Below are 18,569 nucleotides of genomic sequence, written 5' to 3' on the forward strand. Positions count from 1 at the left end.
GCTTCCTTCACACCAAACTCCACAGACTTTGCTGAGATTTTCTCCAACGAGAGGCAAAACTGGAACTTGAGCTCCAGCATCAGCGCAAGGGAGGTGCAAAATTTTTCATGCCGGTTGCCTTATAAGTTTATTTTTTATTTTCCCATCCTGCCAGTCCCGACCCGACAACACCAACCATTACGCGTGAGCTTGTGAGATCCCAGGAAATAAAAGTATTGGAAGGCTGATCACAGCCCTTGCCTCCATGCATTACACCAAGGCGTTATTTCTTTCTAAAGCGACAATCCCCGATACCCTTTTTGGGTTTAGCCCGTTTTAATCTTGGCAGGAAGTGTAAATCTGTGCGCTCAGCAGCATTGCAGGCTTGCTGGCTGTCAACATTTTGCCTCCGCCAATGCTTGAGAGGTATTCTTGTCATTTCACTGGGGTAGGAGACTTCTCTGTCTGACATACAAAAATGTCCCCAAGTAGTACGTTATGCCAAAACACCGGCAAACGTACCCTGCTCACTGCATTTCAAGCCGTTTTGGTAACTCAGACGTGCTCTCGCAGCAACTGCTGGATGGCTATATGCAACACGAGAAGCCCGGCGCAGGCAGCCTCACGGGCAGAGAGAGGAAAATATCCATGAATGAACCCAGAAAAAAATCCTCCGCCCATCTCCCCATTGCGTTTGGTCTTTATGAGCTTACTCCAGTACATTTTAAATTGATCAGCAGCTCGCGTTCAGCCCGGTGAGCTTGCCTATCTAAACACGTGTCCGTGCTCCCCGAGAGGTGTCAGGGGCTGCTCGACTTCTCTCCGCACAGAAATTTTGAGCCTGGAAAAACGAGCGAGCGGAGAAAGGCGTGCTGCAGTTCAGAAATGGCCATTTAGCCAAATTGCATACCTGTGCTGTGTCAGCTATATGGTAGATTCATCTCATTCCATTGGTCTAATGGATAGCAATTGAATTTAATTAGCAAAACTACTTTGACTTAGTCTCATACTGTGCTGAATGTAATGAAATCTTTCTCCTCTCTCTCTCCTCTTTTTTTTTCCCCTCAAATAAAGAATGTCCTTAACTGCATTCCACTGTTAGAATATTAAAAGCTATATATGTTACTCCTAAGGACAGAGTACGGCCATCCCCTTTCACAGGCTTTAGATTTAGTTATTGTATTACATAACATAAAATAATTAAAAAGATACTTCGATAGTTACACACAGTATAAATTCAATTACCGCGATGTCTCCATTAAAAGCACTTTTATAGTATGAATAAAATGCAAATCCTCTTTATGGATCAATACCAGAAACATAATTCTATGCTTCATCCTGAGAAGGAAGTTAGCCTTAATAAATCATCCTCTTAGATTAAAAAAAAAAAAAGTTTAAAAGACATGTATTTGAAGGTAATTCTCTAAAGCAGACATCATGCTCCTATTTCTTCTGGGCTCATTTTTTAACAGCGAGGTTCACAGGCTGCACCTCCTGTTTTTGTACAGACCCTGCCAAGGAGCAGGATGCCGAGGAGAAGAAAAGCCCCGGCCAGGCTAACCGGCGCCGCGGCCGCTGGTGGCTCTGCCTGCGTTTATTGAAATGCCCCAGATCCAGCAGCAAGAAGTTTGCAGCAACTCATCCCCCCCAAAATAAAGTGCAAAGAAATTCCTCCGGATGAGTTTGGAGGGAATATTACTACCAAGCCTAACTTTTGCCTGGCCGGGCACAGCGAGACAAGTTCCTATGATTGATTATCGTGGTATCTCTGTATCTCTGACTTTGAACCATAACCTTTTTTGCGCACAATGACAGTTGGGACCTACCATTTGCCATCTGTAGAGATGGTGGGGGAGAAAAGGACTTCGCTTACATTAATCAACCAATTAAGAACAGACTTAAACAAAACACTAAAGCATAATAAAAACCTGACTGCTTAATAGCTTTCTACTTTTAATAGTTGCCTTCCTGTAGTCTGCTGATGGAAGAAGCACTACTCTGTCCAGCCCCTGCCAGGGAGGGGGCTCTGGCTCTGGGGCTGGGCACTAATCGATCTCAAATGAGGCTGAGGGTCCTCTGTCCTGGGCAGGACTGAGTCCCCTACAGCAAACATTATTTTAAAAAAACCCCAAAAGTTTGGAAACACAAGTTGTAAATCACAGCCATACAGCGCAGCCGGGCTCTCCCATCAACTGCGATCATTAGAGAATTATTTTCATGAGTGTAAAATTAGTAACTAATCAATGACACAAATCACTGCTTCAGTAAGAATTAACCTTTCCTTTTAAAGCTCGGGGCAGTATCAAGAGACCCCATAAATTTTGTCACTGCCCCTTCCCTTGTGGTTGGCAGCACATCCCAAAGGAGAGACCGAAATAGCGGCTGAATAACGGGGAGTGGACGCTGCACCCAGCCACTCCGATGCGGCTCTGGAGGAGATCCACGCACCCAGCCCGAGCAACGCGGAAACTAATTCTGCTTTCAGGGACGGTGGGTAAAACCACTTTTGTGTAAGCTGGCAGAGAAACCTGGCTTCTCCTTGCTGGGTTTGGTAAGCGGATGCCTTGTGCAACACATGCTCTGCACTGCGGAAAAGAAGGAGGGAGACCTCCTCGTTTCTAAAACGCATCCTCGTTTGCATCTCCAGCTGATGAGGTTGTGTTGTCAGAAGCCGTTTGCAAGACCAGGACCAAAGGTGAACTGGTATCACCAAGAGGTACCGCAGCAGCATCTCCAACAGCTGTTTGTTTCTGCTGCCTCTGGGGTACCCACCAGTGCAGCTCTTAGGAGACCTCTTGGACTTGTCTACTTAGTGAAGCTATAGGAGAACATGTGTTCATACTCATAAAAAAATAAGACATTTATTAGAAAGAATCATCTTCAACTCGAGGCATTTCATACGTGCCCAGAATATTGCTAAATTATCCTTTCACCATGACCTGCAAATGAAATGGATCATTTTCTTTGTAAGAGGTGAAGCATATTTATGGACAAGGTGTACAAACCCCCTACAAACTACTCAAGATCTGATCAGCCAAGCAAACATACAGTGTTACTACAATAATACATTTTTGTGATATTTAATAATTGAAATTTGGAATAAATTTGTAGAGGTTGGCCAAGATGCTCTCTCCATCCTCGTGCTGTATGTCTCTTTGTCTATTGTTCTTTTTAATACATTGCATCTGTAAAAAAAAAAAATTGCAACCTACTTTGTACAATTACTGCACTGAAGTCCCAAGCAATCTATCAAGTTGTCATAATTTTCTTCACATTAAACCTTTTCAAAATATTTCTTTTTTTTTCTACATTTCAAGAAAATGAAGAAGAAAATTTACTTGGCCCCCAAAAAAGGTGCAATGAAACACGTCGTTCATCAAGCCTGGTAACAAGAGGAGTTTGTGATACTGTGTCAGGAGAGCAAATAAACCCCAAAGTGGCGCATTAAAGTTTTGGAAGGTCTGTAAGTCAACAAAATTCAGAGCATCAATAAACCTGCAATCAACAGGGCTTCGGAAAAATTCCCTCTGGGAAGGTTCTTCTTTCGGAGGTTTGCTGAACCCCCTTTTTTGCAGCACTTGAAGCCACCCCTGAAAGGGGGTGCTGAGGTTGCCGGTGCTCTGTCCCCCCTGAGGCAGGGACAATGACATGGACGGGACTCATGGGGTGGCCGGACACTGGGCTGGGTTGTGGAAAAGCGCGGCATTACCAAAGGCTATTTATTATTAAGGAAAGTGCTTTTATCTATTGATGGCACCCAGAAACAATGAGCAGGAACACGAAGCAACGGGTGGGTGAGAGAGAAGGCGAAGGACAAACCGGGACTATTTCAGCTTGAAACTGGATGAAACGCTGGGAGGAGGGGGATTATTTTGCCTGTTAGTTTAAAAACTCTCCGCATCAAAGTTTGCAGCATTTGAGGGATCATCTCTACTTTATAACAGTGTGCAGAAATCTGCAGATATTGCCTTAATTTCCATTAGCCCCTGATAAATGAGCTCCATGATAAGGGATGTGATAAAGCTCTGCTAAGGATGGGAAGATGGGGATCCCTCTCCTATGAACTACAGGGAAAAATTTTATCTCCGAGTCTGTCTCCCTCCCTCTTTCCTTCACTGCCTCCTCCAAAAGAGGCCCCTGTGGGGCCAAGGGAGTCCCTGCATCCACCAGATACTGCGCCCGGGCACCGGTCACTGGGTGCCACCACCTTTAGAACCATAAGCTAATTTAAAATAAAGGCAAAATGCTGAGCGATTTGCCTTCCATGGTTTTGAAATGTTGAAGCATCGTTCCCCGAACCCGGCTCGCGCCGCCGGTCCCACTTCTTGCAAAACAAAGAAATCTGTTTAGGCTCCAGGAAACCCCACGTGTTACCGTAACTAATTCGAGCCCAACTGCATTTGTGGTATTGTCAGGTCTTTAGGACGATCCCGTGCCATTCCCAATGTAGGGAAAAACTGTGCGCTTAATTATCTTCTTTAATAATTCCATGGTATGTGATTTATTAAACAGACTCCTTATTTGTAAACAAAATCAGAGCCACAAATGTGCGAAGATAGTCACACTTCCTGGCTAAATAAGAGGCAGACAAAGAGCCCTAATGATGCACCAAAAATGCTAACCAAAAATGTACTCTTTAAAAAGATCACCAATTTAATGCTTTTTGTATTTCATTTATCAGCCATGTAGTCATCATTCCCCTCCCTACCACCATCTGTACACACTTTCCCAATAGACCATCACAGCTGTCCCGTTTCTCACACAAACAGTACCTTTTATATGCTTCCCAACTGTTTTTAATAACTGTTCTGTGCACAGCACTGTACTTCCTTTGTTTTCTTTTTTTTTCTTTTTTTAAAATATGAAAAAGAGATATAATTCAAACAAACAGGTCATCGCCGCAATCGGTATAGGAAGGCAATTAAAATGTTAAATGCTGCCATGGCCACTGACCCATCCTCGAGCCGCACCAGCGGCCCCAGCGCGGAGCTGGAAAGTTCCCTAGAGAAGTTGCTAAGGTAGACGAAGCTTGTTCAAAAAACAATGTACATGGGCAAGACTGTCTGAGAAATCTTTCATCCCTTTTAACGAGGAAATATTATTAATATTAGACACTGCTTGTGCAACCAGAGAAAGTTTTTTGAGGCTTTCAAAGCACATTTATCAACTCAAAGATACCGCTGCCCTGGATTTCAGAACCACATGGACAGAAACATTCCATTTTCTTTCCAAACACTGACTCATTTCACTCTTTCCAAACGCCCCACATGTCCAGACTTTGCCTCACTGGCGCTCCTGCCTTTCCTACGCCCACCCCGACGGCGGCAGTGCCGGGACCCCGAGCCGGGCTGGACTGGAGTGGGGGTGAAGGCACCGAGCAGCCAAGGATAACTCAGCCCCAAGCCCTGGGCAAACAAAGCCGCTTGCAAAGGGCAATAGCGGGGAGAGATCCAGCCAGGAACGGGGAGAAAAGCAAGATTTTCTCAGTGACCCATCTCACGGAAAACCTACCCTACCAACAGGACTTTCAGAAATTAAAATCTTTATACTTATTATTTCCAGGGCGATGCCCACAGCATCATTCAGCACGGTGCAGGGTGATGTGCAGCATGCAAACAGTCCTTAGCCAGGTCCCCGCCTGCACAAAGGGCACGTGGAGAGACCCCCATGCTCCGTGCCGCACGGGACCGCAGCAGGTAACCAAGCTCCATGCCGGGACGGGGACCCTGCTCGTATCATCCTCATCCCATGGCAGACGGATTCATGCCCTGGGACTACTCACTGCTAAGACACATCTCACTTTCTTATAGAAGAGTTTATTACCAAAGACTGTGCATGGGGAAAACAACGGGTCTGCTCTCAGTTCCCATCACAATTTTGACCTCCAGCTTTTGACCAAGAAAAGAAACAATGTCCATATTTAAAGTGGGCGTTGAACATATTATTTTGCCTATATAGCACGCTCATGTATCCACATTACAAAGAACAGACACCTTGAAGATGCACTTCTGAGACCTAAGTGTGCATCCCCAAACAGCACTGAGCTCCTTGGCTGGGTGTTCGGAACTACATCTGCCTAGGAAGAACCTAAACCAGAGCTGTTGAAGCTGATGTCCTTCTCTACAGGAAAAAAAGGGTCTTGACCAGAAAAATTCCCCTTCTCACCTGACTGCCCTGTGTTTTTTCCAACTTTTCCAGCAATATCCAAGCTATGTTTGCAAAGGTTTGGCCGCTGTCGAGGCTGATCCTCCCACAGCCAGGCAAGCCATTTGTGAAGCTTTCAAATAAAATCATGCGGGATTTACTTTTTAGCTCAGCAACAACTACTTTTTACTTTTTAACACAGAAACAGATGTAAATAGGTTTGTTGACTATTTTTAATGAAGTCTTCATCACGTCAGGAAAAGTCCTCGTCATCACAATAAAAGCATTGCAGTGGCTATCCTCCCTAAAAGGGATCCCAACAATAGCTGGGCTTTAGAAAAGCATCCTGATACAAAGAATTCATTCTTCTGATTTACTTGAAACTACTTTGCCTTAAAAGAAAAAAAAAAAAAGAACCGAATTAAATTTAAATTTTACCCTAAGTTACCAGCATCATTCAGGGATTTGGCTGTTTTCTTCCATATGAAATTAAAACTGTACTAGGTAAAAAGATCAGACATAATTTTTAGCAAATATCCTTAGGATGAAATCTGACTGACAATGTATTTCTACATTAAAATCTCCAGTAAGTGTTCACCTTGACAGTAAGTGTAGCAACTACTTGTCTTTCGATACCTTTACAGGAGTTCATCCCTGTTCTTTCAGTGCATTACAAGGTATTTCATAACACACGTACTGGCTTTAAACACAAAAATGGTAATTTAACCAGACGTGATGTTTATTACAAAGCTCACACAGCTCATCATCTGTACCTCATACACAAGACTCAATCTGTAGATGCAGAAAAATACAATGTGAATGAGGCTGTCTCAAGACTTTACATTTAGTTCTTTGTCCTTTCCTTCTCCTGAAACCTTCAGCAGACTGTGCGCAGTCCTGCGCTCGCCCTGCAAGCTTTCCCCTCACCAAGTGCTCCAGTTTAGGACTAGTCCAAGCCTAAGAGGGCTGTATGTAGACGCCTCCCTGTGAAATATTTCTCCTGAGTTCACAAATGCATTTTTCATCCAGCGATGCTCCCCGCAGCTGCGTGGTGAGTTTCCCAGGATGAAGAGCACTCCTGCTCTTCCATGGTGTGTTACTTAGAATCATGGAATCATTTAGGTTGGAAAAGACCTTTAAGATCATCGAGTCCAACTATACTTAACGTGGGGTGACAGGCAGCTGGGATAAGAAGAGAGATGTGCAGCACAGAGGACGGTGCAGAGCAGGTTTAGACTTTGTTTCGATACTGATGCTATGAGCATATTATGAATATGACAATTGGATGAAACCAAGGAGCAGCAAAAGCACTAGTTACACCAGGGCTAAGTGCCACAGTGGCAGGTCTGGAGGACTTGCTGTCACCTGCAGCTTTCACGGGTGATGCTGCATTAGTTTTATGCCCTGTGGAAGGTGTGCTCCATCCCGCATGCGCTGCAAGCACTGCCCAGAGCCTGTGTATCACTGGTTGGGGTCTCAGGCAGCACAAACTCATCGGCGCCACGGTCCAGCTCCCCGCAGCACCAGTAAGAGCTGGGGATGGACTCGACCTCCCGTGGGGTGTGTGCATCAGACGAGTGAGACGGGCAGGAGAAACCCACTGATCGGTCCTCCCCACGTAGCACCAGGGGCTTCCCGCTGTGCCCCGTGGGTGTCCCGCTGGAGGAGACCTCAGTGAGACATCCTCCTGTGATGTTTTTAAACAAGCTTTTTACATCATCAAAAAATCCATAGCATCAGCAAGTTTTATCTCATCGACCAAACAACCACCAGGCACCACGCTTGCATGACCCTCTCCAGCACAACCAGCTCACCTGGCCAAATAACCCTGCCTTGGACACCCACCAACCCCATGATCATTTTGTGCTTCACTAGAGATATATCTCACCCCAAAACATGAACATGTTGAAACATCCAATCATGTTCTGGCACGCATGCAAAAAAAAAAAGCCCATGGCAACAAAGACGACAGCTTGCCAATGGCAGCTGCTGCACGCACACACAAAATTAAACTATATTCTTCTGAAAAGGGATATTATTATGGCATTTGTTTCCCCTCACCCATCACCCTCACCCATTCCCTCACAAAATAAAGGGGGAAATATCAACACATATCAAACATTAGGAGAGATGGATTAAAAAAAAAAAAGAGAGAGAAGCACTGCCCTGAGGAGGGATGGGATGGAGAACGCAGGGTTTAACAGGAAATCCAACTGCGATCGGGGCTGGATGCATGGAACCTCCCTGAAATATTGGCTCACCTATGGGACTTGTACGGCACATGCAAGCAAAACATTCAGCCTTTCTATTGTGGGAGGCCCGTGGCTGCTGAATTGCATTAAGTTTGGTCAAGCCGGCCCTCAGCTATAACACAAACCTGCAGACACGTGCTTATATACGTTAAATAGCATCTGATGATACCTATCTTCGCTTCCCCTCCCCGGTGCGGACCTGCCTGATGCCTCTCGTGCTGCTATGCAATGCACAAGATAGCCGTCTCCTCACTTGTGAAGATAAATGTCATATCGGACCTCTGACATCATGTATTCTCCAAGTAATTATTTTTGATATCGTAAGAGTTGTACAGGGTGCACAATAAAATTAAAAAGTAGAAAGCAAGGTTAATAAGATTATCGTGTTGGTATAATAGGTAATGCATTTTGCAGTATATCCTTAAATCTGCCCTCTCAAAACATAATTAAATAACTGTGATTTATATTTTAAAGGAATGCAGACATGCAGTGTATCCTCCTACCCACATATGCTAATTGCTTTCAGCCCCTAAAAATCACACAGTTGTTTGCAGCTTTTTAATCCTCATGTGTAAATAACCCGACTCAGGTCCAAGTTATGAACAATAAAGTCCAGGAAACTTTCAGAATAGTGTGTCATTAAACCCGTCTTGATTTTATCTTGCTAATCTAATGGCACTGATGTGTACCAAAGCCCACGGGGAAGGAGGAATGACTCCCCACGGCCTTTCACACTGGCCCAAGAGCCAATGTGCCGGCTTGCTGTGACATCGGGATAGCACTTGGACCGGGAGGGTGGATATTAAGGACCCGCAGAAGAGATTCAGACCCCCTTAGGAGGAACTGATGGATGTATAAGCTCAGGATATCCCCTCCCAAGCCTCACCACGGGTCTGCGTGCACCGCGGCGGTGCAGGGACCGCGGGCAACATATACCTACATGCTTTGCTATAGGCAAAACTCAACTGCACAGCTCTCCATTTCGCACTCGCACGTGAGAGTCTGGCACACAAAATGGAGGCCCTCGTGTACTTTACAGACAGCGGCTACGAATCCAGCCCAAATCCACCTGCTCTACAGGGGCCATGTCCTCCTCCTGCATGCCGAGCTGTGACAATGTCACGGACAGGGCTGAGCTCATGCTCCCACAGCCATCCCCTGGGTGGGGACATGGAGCAACGCTAGCTAGAAACACTTCAGAAAAATATATAAATACACTGTTATCTCTTCAAAATTAATTACACTGTGATGAGGGGATCGGCCGGGGCTCTGCCCTTGCAACTGGGCATAAAATGCTGCAACCCCCCCAAAGAACTTGCTGGGATAAAACTGCCCCACACATCACAGGCACCATGACCCATGTGCTAATCCCAGCTGGGCTTTTTGTTGGCTACCATAATACAGGTGATAATAAACAAAAACCAAAGATGAAATAAATGAAGACCATCGCGGGAACAGAAAAACCAAAGCGATTAATTTTAGTGCATCAACAACTCTTATCTACTGAGAGCCCTCACTGTCATAAGGAAACCTTCAGGATCGGCTGCTGTTAGGAGGCTAAAATAATTTGCCCTGAATTTACAGCCTGTAATCTAATCAGCAGCTGCAGCCCTCGCCTGCACGGAAAGGAGTGGGGGCAGAGCCGGACCTGCAGCTCCCAACGAGGATGCCCCAAAAGCCATCCTGCTGGGGACAGTCCCCAAGCCCCAGAGGGTCCAACTTCGGGATGTGTGTGACAAAGTGCAGGCTTCTGGGGAGGGGTTGAGGGTTTACGGAGCAGCGGGCTGGGGTTTGTCTGCTGGTTGCGAAAGCCAGTGCCTGAACCCAAAGCATCGAGGGGAGGAGGAGGAGGAGGAGCTGCGAAGAAGCTCAAGGCACGGAAAGTGAGGGATGCCCTTTCCTTTACGTCTGAATGGGGAGAAAATACATAATTGTAATAATAAATAGCGGGTTTTATGAACAATTAGGATTCCACTGTCTCTTTGAAGGGTTTGAAAAGCTGACACGATGTTTTGGGTTCTCCAGATTCAGCTTTGAGGCCTCAACCAAGAGAAACATTCAGCCCCGCTGTGTACAGCAGTGACCACAACAAAGATTGTGGTTTCTCCCACACTCGCCTTAAATAGATCTAAATTAATGCTATTCATCATTGGGTGGAAAAGAAGGGAAATATAAAAGTGCAGTCGCTTGTAGACAAGCCAGCAGCATTGGGCAACTTTCTTACCATTCAAAGGCTTCTCCCGCTTCTGCACCTCGAAGCCTGCCGGGGCAGGGAGGTATGGAAATAACACACCCTTATACCGGCCGAACCCATCACCTGGAAAACATCCTGGGCATATGAAATATGTCTTTATCCCGTGTTTATTTGTTGTTGTTGTTGTTGGAGAAAGGGGAAAGCTAAACCACATGACTGAACTCCTGCCAGGGGTTCGTGATAGAGCAGACCGTCCCAAGTGCCGCACCAGTTAGTATGTGAATTATCACGGATACTCACCGGCTCAGTTACAACCGCGCGGGGAGAGCAGTTGTCCCACCTAAATCCTGCTTCTGTCAGCTACCGCCCTGCTCACAGCTGCAGAAAGCGGTCGGCCCCGCTCCCCAAAACGGAGAGCTTTAATAGATGGAGATATCTCTCTGTGCCACACAGGGCGTGTAGATCGCCGCGTTTCGTGCGCGCCCGTGATAGGTGGGTGCGTGAAATTTGGGGTGTTGAGGAGCTGTAGCTGTCATCTCCCCACCTCTCCCGACTGAGGTATAGACCCAGGCCCCCACCACTGACTTTTTATAAGCACCTTTTATGAGGCTAAAGCAATGCAAAATCTGCCTTCTCCTGGTATTCTCTGAGGGCAGAAATACTGTGAGATGCCTTTGTTTCTCTTTTTTCCTTAAGTCTATAGATGTCTCACCATGACAAAAATTAATGGAGGGAAAAAAAAAAACACGCCTGTGAGCCCCAAACATTAAAATCTCAGCTGAACACTGAACTGCTCAGGTTCCCCTGGGCGTGCACAGGGAGCCCTGTACAGGGAAAGCGTGTGACATACCTGCTGCAAAGCTAGCTGAGTATTTTTTGGTAAGAGTAAATGTAATCTGCCTGTAGAAATGCATAGGGACTATTAACATCGCAAACAAAACTTTAAGGACCGTTTTGGATGCATGCTGGAGCAGCCACGGGCTGGAAGTAGGTTTTCAAAAGCCTTATATATGGAGGGAATGTCACGGATGCTTTAAAAGTCTTCAGATACGTGTAAAAACGACATATATATTACATATTATCTCCACAGAACAAACACCGTTTGAAATGTGCCCCTTTTTAACTACCATTATGAGCTGTCTAAAGAGCATTTTGGTTGAAACTTGGGAGGAAAGGAGGAAAAAAAAAAAAAGCCCACTGATCTTACACCTGCTCTTTAGCAGTGGGAAGTGGGTTCTCAATCTGTTAACATGACCATCTGGCCAATCTGCATATCACGGCTATCTGGATTGCTGTACGATGGAATGACAATAACGTAGCCAAAACAAAAGTAAAATGCATCAAAAACTAACAGTAGCGCAGCCCTTTTGATTTTAAATTAAATAATAAATGTGGTATCACAGCAAAGTGAGAAAGTCAGCTAAATAATTAAAAATGAGCCTTCGCTACGGCATAATTAAGTAAACAATATGGTGTGTGTTTCTATATGAGCCGGCAATAGTTTCCACCGTCAAACGCTCCACTTTTGCAAAGCAGCTATCAGGAGTTCAAGACGCTGCGACAGCTCTTTTGGTGATGTACAGTATTGTCAGGACACCTCTCACATCCCTGCAACACGCCGAACCGGCTGTGGCTATTAACAGGATTAATGCAGCAACAATCAATACCAATTGTACTAAAAGATTACGGCGCAAAGCCTTATGTACCTTTCGGACTTCCCAGCACCTCCACGGGTATTTTGGCTATCTGCAGTCGTTTTCTGCATTAACCAATCTTTGGGTTATTCCCATCAATGTCTCTTTGTGGTGGTCCAAGTAGAAATATTTTAAATCCACTGATGGCAATGTAAAATGGGTCTGCTTAAAGTTCAAGGTCATGTGTTATATACTATTGCCCAGGCAATTAGCCATAGAGCATATTTAGAGGGTAAGTAAATTTTCAGTCACAGATCTTGCATCTTCGCTGGCTTCTATTCTAAACACAAATGGAAAAATGAGCTCACGTAAATAAAACCCCATCCCCAAATTTTTCTTACATTTAGGATTTTTAAACGTCCTTCTGAAAGATTAAAAGATTTTCTCTGCCACAAATACCTCGCTAGCTTAATTCTCGCCTGAAGCACATAATGATGGCCGTCCAAAAAAATAAACTGGGCATTGCAGCATCGCCTCCTGGCTTGCCATCCAGCTTCGTCCACTGGAGAAGTCTCTAAAAACTGTGACCTCTCACAAAATTTAACTACTTCCATTGCGAATCTATTCTCCAATCTGATCACATTAGCAGAAGGAACTCCAAAGCAGTAAAAAACTCCAGAAAGTTCTCGGTTGAGTGCCTACTAATGAACAAAGGTTAACTTTATCTAAAAGGTCAAATGCCTGGTGGCTAAGGTTGTGACCTTAACAACTTAAATTGTGACCTTGCCACGTGCCTAGTATATTGTAGATTCTGATACAGATCATCTGGTAAAGGACCGGTCATAAATTAGCTTTACTGTTCGACTCCCACAAAGAGAACGGTTTGCCACAATGGTTTCCAACTTGTCATTTGATACAAGCGCAGAATAAGTGAAAACTAAAAAGCGAACCCAAGTTCAGGGTATGAAAATGCCGCCTGCTTTTAGTTAAGCAGATTAGAAACTGCAAACTGAGAGCAATACTCTAGATTTCAATACATTTTTTGGTCAACCTCTAATTCACAAAACACCGATCCTCCTTTCCTTTTTTTTTTTTTCCTTTTTTTTTTTTTTAAACAAAAATGACATGTAGTTTGCCTATTTGCATATTTTTGTTTTTTCTTTCTAGCCAGTTCTTAAAGAGATGAATTGATTTCAGTAGCTTTGTAAGAAGCACTATTTAAATCTGTGCACATGTGTTCCCTTACAGATGATAGTGCCTACTGAAGAAAAAGCGTGGATTCAAAGCAATAATTATTGTACATGTTTAGAAGGGACATCGCGCTGCTGAAGTCACCTCAAATAAGGGCATCTTGGAAGAGAATACTACCCCCCCAAAAAAAAGAAGATGAAGAGTGGGGAAAAAAAAAAAAAAACCAACAAAAAACAAGAAAAGGAGAAGCAAGCACTATGGGTGAAAAGGTCACAATGGTTTTGGCACGTATCTTCAAGCACGTTTCGGAGTCTGTGCCTCCTGCCAATACTGGCAACTTCTCAAAACTTTTAAGGAGGTAAAAACATTGTTTAGTGTTTACAAATCTTCTGTACTATAGCAGATGCTTGTCAAATCCACTATATGTAAGTTGACCAGCCTACCTAATATTTGCGCTGGCAACTTCCTCCTTATAAATAAGCGGTCCATACATTTGGGGAGCGAGGTCTGATGGAGTTTGAGACAAAGGACCCTTAATATTTTTTTCCTTTTGTAATTTTCCTGTTGCGCACCCGGCACAAGCTGCCATTACTGCGGGTCTGCGGGAACCAATGGCTGTCAACTTGGCCAATGTTCAGGTGTAACAAAGACTGCTGGGATATATCGGAGGGGGGAAAAAAAGCGAAAAAAAGGGGGGAAAAAAAAAAAAAGGTAGCCTATATGCGAGGCTTTTGGTACACCTCTGTGAAGCGATATAGACAGCGACCAACCACACTGTGCTACCTCCTAAAAATCATTTTGTCCCCCTCCCCAGTGAGGTTTAGCAGGGAATACGCCAGCACACGCTACTGCATTAAGAGCACAATGCGATGCGTGCAATCAGCAAACAACGGCCGAAAACACGAAGCGGTGCGGTCGGTAGGAGTGCGTTGCTGCTTACACAAAACCGCAAATGGAACCCAAAAAAACGAGCCTAAGCCTCACGTTAAGTTTCTGCGGCAAACATCTAGTCCGAAGAACAATTAGTGCAATTGCTGCCTGTTGACGATGAAGGCAGAAATAAATAAGAGTTCGCTATCGAGGCTACTGTTTGCCAACAGCGTGCTGATAAGATGGTATATCCCTAATTACAATAATGAACTTTTATAATGTCTATTGCCCGACTGTTATAACAGGGAGAGGATCCCTCCAACCTCCCGGAGCACTTACACCCCTGGCTTTGGTCCTTTTCTTCCCATCCTACATTTCTGTGACCCAACATGCAGGCTAAACCAAGACCGTTGGTTTCTGTTAACAACTTTTGCACCCCGCAGGAGGTTGCTTTTCACTTAGGAAACACAATACGGACCAGTATTTACCAGCACCGCACTATATATAAATTTAAATAATAAAATCCTTGTGCCATATAGCAGTACACAGCAGTTTTCAGCCGTGGATATCCAAGCACTTTATGTGCGTCATCCTGCTCCGAGGTACGGAGGAGGAAACTGAGGCAGACAAAAGGGAATGCGAGTCCCTGGTCTCCTCAGGGGCAGTGACGGAACGGGAGGGGACCTGCAACGCCCCAGTCCCAATTTCCCTTCGGTTAGCCATTAATTGGCAATCCTTCCTTCACTGTGCCCCATAATAAATCGCAGAGTAAATAAATAATTTTCCACAGTATTTGCCTACCTCCCCTTCGCCATAAACGTGCAATATGATTTACCACATCACACCAAAGTGCAAAGTAAATTTCACAGCTTTTCTGTAGGAAATATCATGAGGATATTTGAAAGTTATTTCCGAACAGGGATCATACCCGTAAAAATCACAGCAGCAGCACTGCCTATCGCAACAACCACTGCAGGGACTCAGCACAGAAAAACTTTGGGGTAGCCAAAACTTTCTGCAAGACCCTCCAAAATAAGGTGGCATTGGAAATGCAGGTTCCCAGTGCTGTAATTTGCTCAGTTTTTTTACTGATATATATTTATATAGAAGTGGTTTCCACTAATAGGACTCCTCTCCCCTCTGCTCCTCTTTTTTTTCCAGCCTGTCCAGCTCCTCAACTTGCAAGTCAAGCTGAAACCCAGGGGACCTATGCATACCATACGTGAAAACCGGGGCCTAGCACTTCACACGCGCGCATTTTTCTGCAATATAATCACTCAGGAGAACTACAATAGCGTATTATTTTATCCAGTCAACACACTACACATCCTCTGAGCACACCGAGTCACTCCGCGGGCAGGGTGTACTTTGCGCTGAAGTCAGAGATCCCAAGATTTTCATCACACGCAAAAACATCTCAGCCCTCCCCCCCATAAGCACGATACTACCAAACGAGGAATTTGTTTCAAGACCTGCTCAGCTTCTAGGTGTGTAAATTGTGGTATTTCAGGGGGGGTTAAATGCCTCCTTTTCCCCACAGGATTACCCGGCAGTTTGTTTCGTGGCTGCTCAGACCCGATGACTAGATTTGCTACCGAGAGACTGTCTTTTCCTTCCCCTCCGAGCCCAATCCTGTGGGATTTACACTCCCCATCCCATCCCCGTGGGCTGAGGATACCTGGGACTCCTGATCCACAGGCCTTGGGCACCTCTAGCCCTCTCAGACTACTTTTGCATAACATATACAAACTTTTTTTTTTTTTAAATTAAAATCTGCTTTCCCCCAAAATCAGGATAAAGGAAGCCACGTCCAGCTGTGATCCCTCCTGGGACAACATTTAGGATAACACATGTGAAGGATGCCCAAAATGCCGTTAACCCCAGGAAAACGAGACCCACTTTTACATGGCTGCACCTTAAAAGCCCATTGGAAAAAGAAAAAAAAAGGGGGGGGGGGGGGGGGGGAGTTTTGGCACTCTCCTCACCACCCCGGGAGGGCGATAACCAACGTCCCCAGCTCCCTCCCCAGCTCATGCAGCTGCTGCCGGGGGAACAGCACCCGGCACGGAGATAAACCGAAAAGTTGGAGAAGGTGGTATAGAAAGGCACTTACCTGCTGCGTGCACAAAGTATGCCAAATATAAATCGAGTTCCTTAACAGAAACTCCTATATGGTGGGGCTGTACGCACAGCCCGGGGTTAGAGCACTGTGGGGACTTTACAAGGCGCTCGCCATCAGTACTTTCGAGCGGAATACCTTTAAATAAAATCACCATAACAAGGTCCAACCTCCAGACCTTATCTGCCTGGCGAAGGCAGTCAATTCTTCTCATCTTGCCCTTCTGGTCTGGATTGGAAAGAACGCAACACGGAGGCTTTTTTCCTGTGACTGTGAGAACAAAATCCTCCCGAAATTCAGGCCTGATATCTTTCCGGAGCTTTGCCAGAAGTCTGGATGCCCATTTTTGCTTTACCTCGGGTTTTTCACTTAGCAGTTCGTCCTTCACGGCTCTCTCTTCCTCTTTTGACATGCGTTTTTCATGTTTTTTGAAGTATTTTCTTTTTCGGGCTTGCAGGTTGAACCACGTGTACGCAAACGCTCGGACGTGAGGCAGAAGTGCTTCGATGAAGGGATGAAATTCATCCTGAAAAAGTTACAGAGAAGGGTCGATGTCACCGAAACCATCAACAAAAAGCCTCCAGAAACGGGGCTTTCGCGCGAGGTGCTAAGGCTCGCCAGGATGGTGAGAATTAGGAGGGTGGTTATAGGCTTTATGGGCTGCGGGACTGGTACCACTCGCCGACAGGCCCTGGCCCCGCCACTGCCGCATCCCCGCTTCACCTCACGCCGACCCAAAACCTCAGCTCCCACCTGCCGAAAACAGGGTACAACTTCAAACAAGCACCCAGGTGGAGACGGTGCAGCAATGGGGCCCTTTCCCCGACCCCCAGATCTCTTTAAAAAAAAAAAAAGGTAGAATAAGTTAAAAGCTAAAAACCCTGCTGCAAGTCCACTTGCGGAGCGCGTATCTCCCTTTGCTCTCTCCCTGACCCCGCTGCTTGCGGTGTAGCCAGCGTATGCCCGCCAATTTGGCAAATCCTAAACATTTGGATGCCAATCAATGTTTGTATGGGGAAGTCTAAAGTATAGTAAAACTTTCCCTAAGATATATTTGGAAATAGCAGCAGGCAGTATAGTAAAATGCCAATATAGCTGCATATACAAATACAATGAAGGGTGGTTTTCTCTCTGTTTCCTAAACGGTGAAGGGAGCAGAAAGTAACGCGGCCGATTTATCCCGCGTGTGCAACAATAACTAACGCTAAAAAATCCTAGAAAAAGCAAGTCTCACAAAATTTTTTTTTTAAAAAAAGTTTTGTTTATATTTAGTCAAAAATAAAAAAAATAAAAATCTGATATTCAAGCATATCAGGACAAGCTAAACTCTGAGTCTTTCCATAAAAAAAAAAAAAAAAAAAAAAAACAGGAAAAATTGAAAAATGCGCTAACAGAAAACCTTAGCATGACTTGAGCAAATACGTAAAGAATTACTAATTTTTTCTTTACATGTTGTGTTATATTTTCATATCCTACTTGAAAAGTTAGTTTGGCCATCCAGAGACACTGCTTGCTTTGTGTAACGATGAGTTAAATATCACCCCTCTTCCTTGGCACAAAAATAATCACGATTAAAATTATGCTGACAACAAAAAAAACGCAAGAAAGACCCCCCAATTTTGCTTAAAAAATAGTAATAATAATATATATCCTCAAAAAGTACTACATAAATCAGCCAAAGAGATCAAAACGTATTATAATATACTGGGGACACGCTTCTTGTTTTTCTCTGAATAAATGAATGACCGAACTCGAGGCTGCACATAAAAACGTATATAGCCTGTGGGGGCCTGATCCAGCACTGCGTGCTGGGGACGTCCCTGCTGCCAGGGGCTGAGTTCCTCCTTTGCTCAGGATTGGGCCCTCCAGGAGGGAAAAATAAAGTAATCTGTGCAATGTTTCCCCCAGCATGGTAAAAGCCACCCGCTGCCTACCCTTGCGTGACAACATTGGGGATTTTTCAGATAAACTAACTTTTTTTTTTTTTTTTTTTTTAATTATCCCATGGAGTACATTTCCTACCCAAATCATTTCAGGTCGTGCAAATATTGTTATTAAAACAGACATCTTACTTCCTTTCAACTCATTTTACCTTGCATTTTCTTTTCAAAAATTATGAAAAATTGAGAAATCAATAGTAGAAATATCTATCAGCAAAATCCTGTCGTAATTCAAGACCTTCTGCT

The 18,569-nt window shown here is 44.7% G+C and overlaps 1 protein-coding gene across 13 annotated transcripts in view; it reads right to left on the bottom strand.

The window, feature by feature from the left end:
* Positions 1–18,569, bottom strand: part of NFIA (nuclear factor I A) — a 253,802-nt gene that overhangs the window by 230,803 nt on the left and 4,430 nt on the right. For all 13 annotated transcript variants that reach the window (XM_074875889.1, XM_074875896.1, XM_074875897.1 and 10 more), the window contains exon 2: positions 16,378–16,909. In XM_074875889.1, the coding sequence (XP_074731990.1) occupies positions 16,378–16,909 (532 nt within the window). The remainder of the gene's footprint in view (positions 1–16,377; positions 16,910–18,569) is intronic.

Source organism: Strix uralensis, chromosome 8 (assembly GCF_047716275.1).
Source record: "Strix uralensis isolate ZFMK-TIS-50842 chromosome 8, bStrUra1, whole genome shotgun sequence".
Lineage (NCBI taxonomy): Eukaryota > Metazoa > Chordata > Aves > Strigiformes > Strigidae > Strix > Strix uralensis.